The sequence below is a fragment of the Anabrus simplex genome, chromosome 1 (genome assembly GCF_040414725.1).
Source record: "Anabrus simplex isolate iqAnaSimp1 chromosome 1, ASM4041472v1, whole genome shotgun sequence".
Lineage (NCBI taxonomy): Eukaryota > Metazoa > Arthropoda > Insecta > Orthoptera > Tettigoniidae > Anabrus > Anabrus simplex.
The window spans coordinates 701,522,114-701,535,883 of record NC_090265.1 but is presented as its reverse complement, the minus strand read 5'-3'; the positions used below and the strand labels follow the sequence as shown (position 1 = coordinate 701,535,883).

Here is a 13,770-nt window from a genome sequence, read left to right as displayed (position 1 = left end):
GCTGCCTATGCTTCAGAATTGAAAAAGGCTCTTCTTCGGCTTTCTTTAGTAGATTTTCCTCAGATATTTTCTGGAACTGTTTCTTTCCTTCTTTAACTACCCTTTTGTATTCTTTTCTTCTTACTGCATATTCTGTGAGTCTTTCCTGAGTTTGGCTTTCCATTACTTGATGAAGGGCCCGTAACGTTTCTTTCCTTTTAATGTAGCAAGTTCGGTTAAACCAGCGCTTAGCTTTCCTTTCCTGCAAACTTCTTGGTATAACAGAATCCTTGATGATATCTTCTATAGCTCGAAGGGATCCATTCAGGTCGCCGAGATGTTTCCATAATCGCTTTCACCGAATCAGAGTAAGCTTCCAGTTAGAACAAATCCAGTTTCCGCACCGGTGGTTTCAGGGGGGCGATGATGATAGGTGGGTCGATGAAGCCTGAGAGTAATTTCTACAGGCAGGTGTTTCCTAATTGCCACATCTCTTAATACTGAGGGTCTTATTGTTCTTGGTCCAATCCTGTTACTGAAAATCAGGTCGATCGAGCTACTTCCACTGGGGCAAAAGTATGTTTTCTCGGTCCGTTCATTGAGTAGTGAGAAACCTTCAGACTCCAAATAGGATATTACAGCATCTGCTTTTTTATTTGAGATATCAATCCGACAGTTAAGATCACCAGCAAGAATAAGATGATCTGTTTTCCTTATTTTGGATAGCCCTGACATCAGCTCACTAATAATGTCATAGTCTTTCCACTCAGGTTGAAAATACACACACATAACTGCGAGAAGCACTGTTTGGAAGATTAACACATTGTCCGACTTATATAATAGCTTAAAAGGAGACATTCTCGTTGACAATAGGCAAGAAAGACCACCCTTTGACCTGAATGGATCCCTTCGAGCTATAGAAGAAGTTTGCAGAAATTGTGGTGTGGTGCAATTTGTGCCGTTGTGAAAATATTCAGATCTTCATTAAGCCTCCCATTTTAAGTTCATTTAAATTTTGTTATTTTGGGTAATTTTTTTTTTTTTTTTTTTTTTTTTCTTCGAGCTGAGCTCGACTTTGGGAGGAGGAGAATGTCACCGGTTGGTGGGACGGAGAACTGAAACTACAGTGTGTTTGGAAATGTAAATTTTAATTTTTTTTATTTGTCTGAAGGATTTAATTTTTTTTGCAACTCTGGACTCTACTGGAATTTCATGTAACCGCAAGAAATTTTGAACTGTATGAACATTGCAACATGCAAAAGTGCTTTGAAGTGATTTTTTTAAAATGTAGTTTTTATGTAATCTGATGTAAGATTTGTGGGGTGATTTATTTTGGAGCATCCTGTACCTGTGCTGCAAGCGCGGTTTCCTATGATGAAATTTGTGTTGTAATCGTAATGTTCCAGAACTTGTGCAATTGCTAACGATGTTAAAATGACCGTATATGGTAACGAGAGTTCCTATTGGCAAAAAGGTCCAGGAATCTAGGGTAAGTTTGATCTTATTGGTTGATTGTAATCGGGCCATTTCCGGCCTTGTGGCCGGCTTCGAAAAATGATGCGTGTGCTCGGCGTCATTTTCCATCCGACCACCCTCGCGAGCGTTCGCGCTCGAGGGCTACCCTCGGGAACTCCTGCCTTTCCGAAGTAAGAGTTATTTCAGTGTTTTTGCAATGTTATTCTCAATGTTTTCCGGTTTCGTTTCATTTAGTTTAATTCCTTTTGTGGTTCATTATTTCTTCGCTTAATGTCATCTTAAAAGTTTGATTTGATGAGTCCGAGTTTACCTTAGGTTCCAATTGCCGTACTTTTAATTCTTTCATCCATTAAATACTTTCGCTTTAAACTATACCTTTAAGGTAGCATCACCTTCTTGTTAAATCAAATTTTATGTTAAGTTACTTAAGTATGTCTAGTTTCCGTGTCGTGGAACTGTATTTTGTAAAACTTTCTTGTCATTTTTAATATAGTTGAGCTAGAGGGTGTTTCTTGTAAATCTTTTCTCCCCCATAACGTCATACGTTCCCATGGACCTCGATAAGGGCTTCCCGCAGCTTCCACATCCTGTCTTAGTTGTCATTTTTAGGCCTGTAAGTGTTCCCTGTATTTGGTTTATATGAATTCTCCGCCACTGCGTCATTTTCCTATCACATTATCATTATTATTTATTACTGGTTATTTCTATATTATTGTTGTTATTATGGTAACTGTAAATTGTCCCGAAACAAGCGGTTACACAGATTCTCGCTACTATCCAGCACAAAAACGAGGCATTCTCACGACACTCGTCTAGAGGGAGAGACGAATTCGTGAGCCATCAGATATCCAGGTGGACATGGACACACGCTGAGTCAAGTTCAAGGGTAATTGTTACAGCTATTTGCAGATTCATAGAGCCCTGCATACCAGAGAAACAACCAAGCAGAGAGCACAGAAGGAAGAAGTGAAGGGAACTGCCTACTTGCCTTACATTCACAACACTACAGATCGAATTGCCAAGGTCCTCCGCAAACACAATATAAAAACAGTCTTTGGCACCGCCACTAAAATTGCTCACAGTCTGGGTAAAACCAAGGACAAATTGTCCCCACTTTACATCCTGGGGTATACGAAATTCCCTGTACTTGCGGTAAGGTATACTTCGGCCAAACATGCCGGTCCATTGGTACCCATGTCAAGGAACATGAACGTAATATTCGTCTCGACCAGCCAGACAAATCAGCAATAGCTGAGCACGCTCTATCGTCAGGTCATTGTCGTATTCCAAGATGCTCAAGTCTTACCCACACTAGACACTGCAGGTCCAGGATTATACGGGAAGCTGTGGAAATACGTAGAAATCCTAACAATTTCAATAGGGACACTGGCTATCAATTAAATAATACCTTGTTGCCAGCCATTAAGGATTTACGTAGGTAGTTCCCTTCCCTGTCCCTTCACTATTGTTATTTCGTCTCGGTCTTTTCCAAATTTGTACACTCCTAATCGCCAGATGTTTCATTCCAGGCTTGTCAGTCATGTGACGCACACATGTTATGCGACTCTCTTAGACTGTTTCTGATGGTTCCGTTAGCTTCCGCTTCAAACGCTAGCGCTGTACCGCGTCCAGGGAGCCATCTGATGACGAATGACCGTACCTTTTCCACTTGTATTATAACACCTAAATTCAAAAGCTCATTGTTTAAGAAGCCTTTCTCATAGACAGTTGAGATCTTTCTTCTGATGGCGCAGAGCACAGTTCTCTGCGAGACGTAAAGAATTTCACCTTATTTTCTTGACACGTCATAAGCCCAAAAGCCTATATCATATCTGTAAGCATGGGCCGTGAAAGCATCAATGGCAAGGTACGTCATTTCACATACGACTATTACAAACCATCTCCACCCCTACCAACTGATAATCCTACCACAATGTCAAACATGTTGACAGCAAATAATACCAAAGTTTAAATTCTACCCTTTAGGTTTTCTTTTTTCTTTTGCCTTTACACTCATTGAACAGGTTGCTATCTTAGATATATTTGGCTTTTATTTTGTGATATTAAGAGTAAGTAATTTTTTTATTTATTTTATTTATTTTTTGCTAGGAATGTTCACTACTATACGGATGCGGGTGAGGAATCGTACCACACCATGACAGAATTTCCTTACGCCCTGAAGAAGAAGATGGGGTTGCTTACCCTTTTCCGCAACTTATTCGTGAAACTGAAGCCCTCCAGGACAGGTGGAGTCGCTTCGCGTGAAAGTGATTCATTAAGTCGCATACCATGCATGTTCCAATGGCTGGACACATCCAAGGCTGTCCTCATGCACTTAAATAATGGAACGTTACAGGTAAGTCATATTCGTTGTAAGAGTACATAATATAGTCGCTAAACTCGGCACGGCCTTACTTCTAAATTGAAGTTTTGCAAAACAAATGAGCATCGCCTTTCCTCTGTTGCCAGTGCGCTACGTCCGTGAGAACAGCTGATGCAATTCGTCCGCGGTAAACATGTAACATCTACAAGCTATTGAAGATACCAAATGAGTAAATGGTCACTAGGATAAGTATAAATAACAAGATTGGCTGCCACCTGCAAAAACAATTACAGGAATAATTTGTAGGGCAACGAGCAACTCCCTCTCCCAATGCAACAGTCATCAGGCTGACGAAGCTGCAGGCGTACTTTACAACCTTACCTGTTGCTATTTACACCTGAAATTAACTTTAGGTAGCATGCCAGGTTTTTCCTGACTCCACTTATAAAATATTTACCACAAGTTTCACTACATCAATTTACTCCCCAAAATAAAATAAAACAAAACTAAAACCAACAATTATCTTCACGTGGTGAAACCAGCATACAGTAGACCTACACAAACATCTACAAACTATACACTACAGCTGTACATAATTCTGAAGGCCAAGCTTCAAACTGATTACCCTTTGGATATGAAGACTGTCCCTTCCTAACCTTAAATACTTTAACACAATGGCATCATCACTGTGGAATCTTTCTGCATGTCATAACTGTACAAAAAAAAACAAACCCAACCACCTCACTATACTCTGTTACTAAGCTAGACACATCCACAATGTAAAATGTCTGCTGCGGGATTAATAAATAACGGCAAGCATGTCGTATTATTCAAAGAATGAGCAAGTAATAAACACCTCGGCTACGTTTCCGTCAAGTCGTAATAAATTCTGTGCACAACACGATACCTCCAAATTACACATATAAAAGACTGCCCACAATGTGCATTTCCTCAGAGAGGAATCTATAGTCTTACTCACAAAAAAACACCGTGTAGCGTCTTCCGCCAACCGCTCACCGGGAATGTAACATAATGAGTAATGCACTCGTCATGACTCGGTAATTGTGCAGTAATGCACCCGTGAAGAACTCGTACAGCAAAGGCTTTGCAGTGGCTAATCATCTTTAACAGCAACCTCATTATCAGTGATCAGTAACCGCAAACTCATGCACATTAAAAACAAACTCATAGCGCGCACGCACAATGTTTCGTCCATCACTCCATAACAAGCAAGCTGAGAAATACGTTGCACGCGCACACATATATAGGCTCGCTCCATGTGGCGTAGCGTCTACTAAAGTCCACAGGAAAAAACACTACCACTACCAGATCTTCAAGCGTCTCTTGTCTCAGTGTAGTTCGGGAAAGACAAGTGGCAAAAAATCGCTACGTGCGGAACAAGGCATGCCCTTGAGAAGCCAGGCCCGTGAAATTGTCCTATGTGTGCGAGTACTTTGAGAAAGAAAAGGAGAACGGTGCTACCTAGCTTCCTTTAGCACAAGCCGTGTGTGGTTAGATGAAACGTGGATCAATGCAAACCACACAATCAATCAGCACTAACATTCGCCACAGCTTCGTCCAGCATGTTTTCCATCTTGGGTACAGTAAACCGCTTATTTTTGCTTTCAACATAACCCTTAATCTGAGCCCAGATTTTCTCTATTGCATTGAAATGACAATGATAAAGTGGAAGTTGAATAACTTTATGTCCATGAAGTCTTGCAATTTCGTCCACGACATACACTGGAAATTGTGGCTGGTTTTCTTTCACTTGCCACAACAGTTCACCTTTCTTCATATCGTCCCTCACAGGAATGTTGGGCCTCCTTAACCACTCGGCAAGAATCGACTGCCATTGTCGGAACTTTGTCCTGAATTAATCAAATCAAATTTTTCCTTCATAACATTCTTTAAAAACCGGCAGCACCACATCGCAATTTCACTTCTCGCCATTGATACTCGCAAACCATACCGTAGGAAAAGGCTGGACAGAAGGTGGAAGGTACAACGGCAGTGCCCAATGGAAAGGAAGGGGAAGAATTGTGCTACATGCCGGTACCGCAAATGGATTTGTACCTAACTGTTTAAATGTACTGAGGTTTAAGAAGGCTGGCGATTACCGCGTGGAGGAGAGGATGGTAAATCGCAGACTTGTGTGGCGTCTGGAGAAACAAGGACTCTTGTCCGAGTACCAGTGTGGTTTTCGAGCCTGTCGACCCCTGACCACTTGATACACCTAGAGAACTCTGTCCAGGATGCGTTTCTTCGCAAACAGCATTTGGTAGCTGTTTTCTTTGACTTGGAGAAAGTAGTTCTTCTCGAGATTTTTCTGTTTTCCTCTGATCGTTTAACCATGCCTTGTGCCTTGCTTGAATTGCTTTGTCACATTCCCCGTTCCACCACGCACGTTTCTTTCTCCTTTTAATTGGAGCGATTTCTTCAGCTGTGGTTTTAAGTTTGTTGATCGTCTCTAATTTGTCATTTAAAGGTGTTTTGGATCTCTAAATATATTATTTATTAAGTAACTGGGATAATATTTTCTCCTTGCTTTGAGATGATTACGTTTGTTTCCTTTTTGGTGTTAACTTGATTTTTATTTTTGATCTATAATGATCCGAGTCAATGTCTACCCCACGGAGGACTCTGATATTATAAATTTCTTTATGATAATCTTTATCCAGAGCTACATGATCAATCTGAAACTCTCCCAATTTTACGTTAGGGCATTTCCATGTCATAAATTTATGTGGTCGCCTCATGAATCTGATGGTTTCCAAAATGAGTCTATGATCTGTACAAAGTTCAATTAATCTTTGGCCATTTTTGTTCATTAATTTATGAGCTGGCCATTTTCCTACAACTGTGCGATACTTCTTTTCTCTGCCTATTTTAGCATTGAAATCTCCAAGTAAGATTTTTATATGCTCATCAGGGATCTTCGATAATATGTAATCAAGTTCTTCCCAAAAGTTTTCAACTCTTTATCTTTATTGTTTTTGTCATTTATTGGTGCATGGACATTTATTAAAGTATACGTTTTATTCCCTACTTTAACTGTTAGAAGTGCCATCCTCGAAGAGTTTGAAGAAAAATCTTCAATTGAGTCTATTATGTTACTATGAACAACAAAACCTACACCAAATTGGGGGACATTCTCCATTACTCTCTGTCCTGGAGGTCCTTTGCAGAGAGGATAACCTCCTGATTCAATTGGGTCCTGGTCTGTGTTCCTAAGTTCTTGTAAAGCCATTATTAAAATTCTATGTTGGTCTATGACATCAGTTACATGTTTCAACTTGCCCACCTTACTTATTGAATTAATGTTTAATGTTGCAAAATATGAAAATTTTCCTAGTTTGTAGAACTTAAGTTTCTTCTTACATTGTTGGATTTGTCCACTGTCTGTCAGCTGTCTGTTGATTGTCTGTTCAATCAATCAATCAATCAATCAATCAATACTGATCTGCATTTAGGGCAGTTGCCCAGGTGGCAGATTCCCTATCTGTTGCTTTCCTAGCCTTTTCCTAAATGATTTCAAAGAAATTGGAAATTTATTGAACATCTCCCTTGGTAAGTTATTCCAATCCCTAACTCCCCTTCCTATAAATGAATATTTGCCCCAGTTTGTCCTCTTGAATTCTTACTTTATCTTCATATTGTGATCTTTCCTACTTTTATAAACGCCATTCAAACTTATTCGTCTACTAATGTCATTGCACGCCATCTCTCCGCTGACAGCTCGGAACATACCACTTAGTCGAGCAGCTCTTCTTCTTTCTCTCAATTCTTCCGAACCCAAACATTGCAACATTTTTGTAACGCTACTCTTTTGTCGGAAATCACCCAGAACAAATCGAGCTGCTTTTCTTTGGATTTTTCCAGTTCTGGGATCAGGTAATCCTGGTGAGGGTCCCATACACTGGAACCATACTCTAGTTGGGGTCTTACCAGAGACTTATATGCCCTCTCCTTTACATCCTTCCAGGCGCTGCGACTCGCCTAGGTCTTCTACTTGACACCCCACCGATTCCGAATGGCATCTTTGTGCCGATCCTTGTTGTTCTTTGTCCACAGCGGTGGATTTATTCATTAGAAGACTCATCATCATTGATTGTCTGACCTTTCGATCGAAACATTTCTGACCGATGTCAGGCTTTACAATTCCAGATGTGATCTGGAAAGGTAATTAATGAAGTATGAATTGGTGATAAATGAAACGCTACAAGTTCATCCTACTTGTTCAGGACTGGGAGTAGGCATTTCCTCCATACCCCGCAAACGTTATGGTTTTCCCGCCAGTACTCGGGTAGCTGAGTGCAGTGGTTTCCCACTGGACGATGGGGTCGCTACAACCCTACGCTAGCAATAGATGGTATATAACATGTTTTTTAATTATTGCTGCCTTTGTCATACCCACTGCCGAGGCAAGGCTGTTCCAAGGTTAAAAAATCTGTGGCTATTGCATGTGGGGCCAATACACAAATTCTAGAGTAGTAATTTGAACCTCAATGTTCATACTTCTGCCTCAAAATATTTCTCTTCCTTTTGGTTACGCTAATGTTCTAATGGAGTATTTAATGTTTAACATTTAAACATTTGTTGCAGGTCTTTCTTTATTCGTGTCAGAAGTATCAACTTTACTTACAGATATTTAACAAAAACCAACAAGATATCTACATTCCTACTATACAAATATACAAGTCTATTATACAATCGCAGATAGAGTAACAATATTAGAGAGCTAGATGATGCTTGCCCAGTATTGGGCGACGTCAATAGCGTTGGGGGAGGCTGCAATCAAGTCTTTCATAGTGCACATTGAAGGACATAAAACACACTGACATAGATGTTGGATCGTCTGCTGCTCTCCGCAATCACAAAGTGATGAATCACTTGAGAAGCCCCACTTCCGCAAGTTTACTTTGGTTCTGCCGACTTCTGTACGGAGTCTGTTAAGGGCTTTCCATACTGTCCACTTCTCCTATTGTCCACATGGAAGACTTTCCTTCGGCTCTATCCAGTTGGAAAGGTGGTGGATTCTTTCTTTCTACATTGTGACTCTAGCATTCTCTGCTTTCCCCTCAAGGTTAACTGATGTGCGGAGAAAACTTTTCCTAGATTTTAGCCTCTGTGTGGCTGGGTGGTATCCATAGAGAGGATTTGCTTCTGAAGAAGATGCCTGGAGCCTTTCTTTGTTAGCTGCTACCTCCCTACGAATCTCACCGGGAGCAATACCAGCTAAAAGTTGGACCTTCTGAATGGGTGTAGGTTTCAGACATCCAGTAATGATCCTGCAGCTTTCGTTTAAAGCGATGTCGACCTGCTTCGTATGAGCTGACCTGTACCAAACCGGGGAGGCATATTCTCCTGCAGAATAGCATAGAGCTAGAGCTGATGTTCTAATCGTTTGTGGTTGTGTTCCCCAACTTGTTCCTGATAACTTTCGTAGAATGTTGTTTCTGGCAGCTATCTTTTGTTTCAGGTTTTGGCAATGTTTCTTATTTGTTAATGTGCGATCCAGCATAACTCCCAGGTACTTTGGTGTAAGGCAGTGTTCCAGTAAGTTCCCCTTCCATAGTACTTAGAGTTTCTGAGAGGCCTGCGCATGCCGCAGATGGAACGCACAAATTTGAGTCTTGGCTGGATTTGGTTTGAGTTGGTTTTTCTCATAATAGGTACCTAGCTCTTCTAATGCAGCAGTTAAAAAGATCTCTGCTTCATGAAAGGTATCAGTTTGAGTAGTAAGTGCAAGGTCATCGGCATAGATAAAGCTTTTAGTATTTTCTGGTAATGGCTGGTCATTAGTGTAGATGTTGAAAAGAATAGGAGCCAGTACACTGCCTTGAGGTAGTCCATTCCTTTGATTCCTCCATCTGCTTCGGCGTCCTTGAAATTCGACAAAAAAGCAACGATTTTCCAGGAGAGTAGCTATCATCTTGGTTACCTTGATGTCTGTAATCATTCTATAAAGTTTGTGTAATAATATCCTGTGATTTACTGTATCGTAGGCGGCTGAGAGGTCCACAAAAGCCACACCAGTAATCTTCTTCATTTCAAACCCGTCCTCGATGTGCTGGGTTAGATGTAAAACCTGTGCTGTGCTTGTTGCAGGTAAATTTCACCGACAACACAGTAATTATACTATGTCCACACATGGGTGCCGTGACGTACATTGACGATAAAAAGAATTTCCAGACCTACTGCTTCTCTACAATTCGTGAAAATGGTTGCAGTGCTGCATTGGAGGAAAGGTTGAAGCATGCGCTGTTGTACTTGACAATCATGGAGATTCGATATAAGGTGCAGTGAGTGTTAAAACCCTGTTTCTGTTTCTGTTCTGTTCTGTGTATATTTTAGCCCTGCTGATTACAATTGTAATTTTAATTGGTTTAACCCTTACCCCTCGAATTAAAGTTCTCTGTGTTGCCTCTACTACTCGTATTTTAAATGTACATTTTTATCTTATATGACCTGTATTAATCTTTCACGATTTTGGAGATAGCACTTGCTTTTAAATGATGTAGTTAGGCTATGCACGTTTACAGCAAGCTATATGGGAGCAAATAAAAGCAATATGTGGAATTTAAGACGAATTATTTTGCATTATTAATATTATTATTATTATTACCGTTATCGCATACCGATTGGTTTCTTTAATAATTTAGTGTACAAATTATCGCTAAAAAGCAATTGAAAAACTATTCAGTCTCTGTTTTCATACCTCGCGGTAGTTTGTAGGCTGAAACCACTGTAAACGGCAATTTCTTGAAATCTGAATCTGTTGATTTATAATTGTGCCAGCCGTCAGCATCAGGTACATGTTGGGTTACGGTACACAAACCGACCATCGTCTGTTCACTTTTAGGCATCGTGAAATGCTATTAGATATATTCATTAGGAGCAGAGGTGCGAAAATACTGAGGTTTTGTGTGTTGCCTGACATATACAACATATATATGACTAGAAGAGCACATGGCGGCCATGTTTGTTTACTATCGCTCGAGCTTTCATGTGCGTGATTTGACAGCTGACGGCTACACTGCCATCTAAATATTGGATTTTTGACTGATTGTCGAATAGTATCTGGATTCTACAAAGTTCCACGCGGAACCAAAAGATGGCAGTACAGTATAACATCGTGTATTTTGTCTGCTAAGAGACGGCAGACGAGCGGAGGGCAATAAAATGCCGTGTCGGGTCTCCCCCGACATGCGACCGGAACGGGAATATCGTAATGTCGGGCCTCACCCGACAGACGAGTGGTAAAGGTTAACACTGCAGGTCAGTTTGAACTTTTAAATATATGTAACTCTGTTTTGCTCACACTAAGTTTTAACTGATCTTGAAGATCAGGTTGTATTTTAAGTAATGTGAAGTTAAGAGGAGAGAGATCAGAGGTAACATTTCTTCCAAGATGACTCAAATGAAAATGCATGAAATTATTTTATCATAGCACAGAGTCTCATAAACATATTCCCAAAGTTTCGTTGTAAAAAAATGTACCTAAGTACCATAAAACTATAAAAATTCACGTGCGCCCACCTGTCAAGTTTTATTCCCATTTCTTCCAGGTACTTTCAAGAACTATTACCTTTTTTGCACTATTATTGTAGGCATGACTGGAGCATTGATCTAGACGGCTGTGTGTTTGTCCTCATGTGATTTCTTATTGTTGAAACTGTTTCCGTTATTGATGGGCTAGCGACGGAGTCGAGTAGAATCGAGTAACGTGCTCTCAGAATCGGTATACTCGAGTCCAAGCATACTAGTGTCACTGTCTGTGGACATGCCTTAGGACTATAATCTATTGTACCCAGAATACGGATTGACAGAGAATGATTCTGTATTAATAATTATGACTGATGCGCAGAAAGTAATGCTTGTGGAGTTTGGGAAAATAAATCATTTGTATTGGCAGTACTCGTGGGACAAATGCTTGTGACTTCTCACTTACAACATTATTGATGTTAGATGAATACAATGAGAGATTCTCTGTTGCATTCTGTTACTCTAATCGAACAGACTGCAATGTGCTGACATTTTTTTTTTTTTTTTGGTATGTTGTCAAATAATCAATATCTGCAATTGATTTTCCTGTGCAGATACTGATAACTGATAATTAGGCTTCATTCTCTAATGCATGGGTTGAAGTCACAGGTGCCCCTTTGAAGAAACTTCTATGCATATGGATAGGGCTTGGAGAAAGAACATTTCCTCTAAAATTCATGGTAGCCAGGCATTCAAAGCAATTGTGTAACAAACACCTAAGGACATTGTTGCAGTGTGAAAACGTAGTTGAATTCCACAGTGAGCTCAACAACTTCCTACATGCTTGTGAAAATAATGACACATGTAGAGAGTTTGGTGTGTACTTCGAAAAGGAATATGCTAGTAGGTGTGATCAGAGGGCCTATTGTTACCGATTAGAAGTGCACATTAATACCAGTATGCATTTAGAAGTCTTCCACCGAGTCCTAAAACAAGTGGTAATGGAAGGTCTTCGAGTCAGTAGGATGGATAAGAGCATAAATGCTGTGATGTCAGTGGTAAAACACAAAGTGTTTGATAGGTTGTGAAAAGTAAATAAAGGAAAACTTAGCTAAGCTGTGCAGTATATAAGGCAGAGACACAAAAACAGTCCACAAATGTGTTTATGATGTGACAGTGGAAAGTTCCACTTCATGTAAGGTTGGAAGCAGGACAGATGAGTTTTATAGTGTCAGCTAAGAATGTGTAACAGGTCATTCATTCTGCTGCCCATTGATTTGCTCTGAATATAAAATATGTATTTCCTCAGTATCCATGTACATGCTGTGACTGTTCTTTGCATTCTACAATATGCAAACATGTTCATTTGGTTTTGAGGAGAGCCCATTGTACTCATCTGTCCTGGAATTCCTGAGTTCTTTAACTATTTCGAAAAATATCCCTTAGGTGCAACTTCATGTCATGTATATTTTATTTCACTTGTTCATGGAAGTTTATAGTTTACTCAGCATATCTGTAAATGTATCTTCATTCTCCTTGCATGAGTCAAGATTATTTTCCAGTTTATAGACATGTTTTGTACAGTATTTTCAAACGAATCATTCAGTATATTTGGCATAATGGTTACAGGCTCCTTTGTTACCTTCCTAGCAGTTTCATTATTTCAGCACAAGCTGCCATGCATTTATTTCTGGAACTAATGAATTTGTCATTGGCAATTATTTTTCTTTTTTCAATGTGTCTTCTACAAAATTATTTAATAGCATTGTACCTTTCTTTGCCTTCCAAAATACCCTGCTTAGCTTTAATGTAAAACAGTACCAATGAGTTCATAATGGCTGCAAGATGAGGAGTGTATCATTTTGACATGTTTTCTCATGTTCCATTGTATTAATATTTTAATAAATTAATGTACATAAAAAAAATAAGTTGACATTTTATTGAAAATAATTCCTTCATATTACTGTAAAATGCAGTTGGTGTTTTAATGTTGATAATGATCCTGCAATCATTAAGAGGGGAATTCCTCAAGGCAATATTACTGGACCTTAAATACTATGAGTAAACAACTGGAATCGGAGATAAGGCTTTTTGCAGATGAAATGAAATGTCGTATGGCTTTTAGTGCCGGGATATCCCAGGACGGGTTCGGCTCGCCAGGTGCAGTTCTTTCTATTTGACGCCCGTAGGCGACCTGCGCATCGTGATGAGGATGAAATGATGATGAAGACAACACATACACCCAGCTCCCATGCCGTTGGAATTAACCAATTAAGGTTAAAATCCCTGACCCGGCCGGGAATCGAACCCGGGACCCTCTGAACCGAAAGCTAGTACGCTGACCGTTCAGCCAACGAGTCGGACTTTGCGGATGATGTCATACTGTATAGAGTAATAAATAAGTTACAAGATTGTGAGCAGCTGTAAAAAGACTTCGAAAATGTTGCGAGATGGACAGCAGGCAATAATATGATGATAAACGGTGTTAAGTCAGGTTGTGAGTT

General features: G+C 39.9%; 1 protein-coding gene across 1 annotated transcript in view; it reads left to right on the top strand.

Annotated features, from left to right (window-relative positions):
* LOC137496960 (serine/threonine-protein kinase polo-like) overlaps window positions 1–10,472 on the top strand; it is a 91,557-nt gene extending 81,085 nt beyond the window's left edge. The window contains exons 9-10 of the mRNA XM_068225150.1: window positions 3,565–3,811; window positions 9,890–10,472. Of these exons, the coding sequence (XP_068081251.1) occupies window positions 3,565–3,811; window positions 9,890–10,087 (445 nt within the window). The 3' untranslated portion in view covers window positions 10,088–10,472. The remainder of the gene's footprint in view (window positions 1–3,564; window positions 3,812–9,889) is intronic.
* The last annotated feature ends 3,298 nt before the right edge of the window (window positions 10,473–13,770 follow it).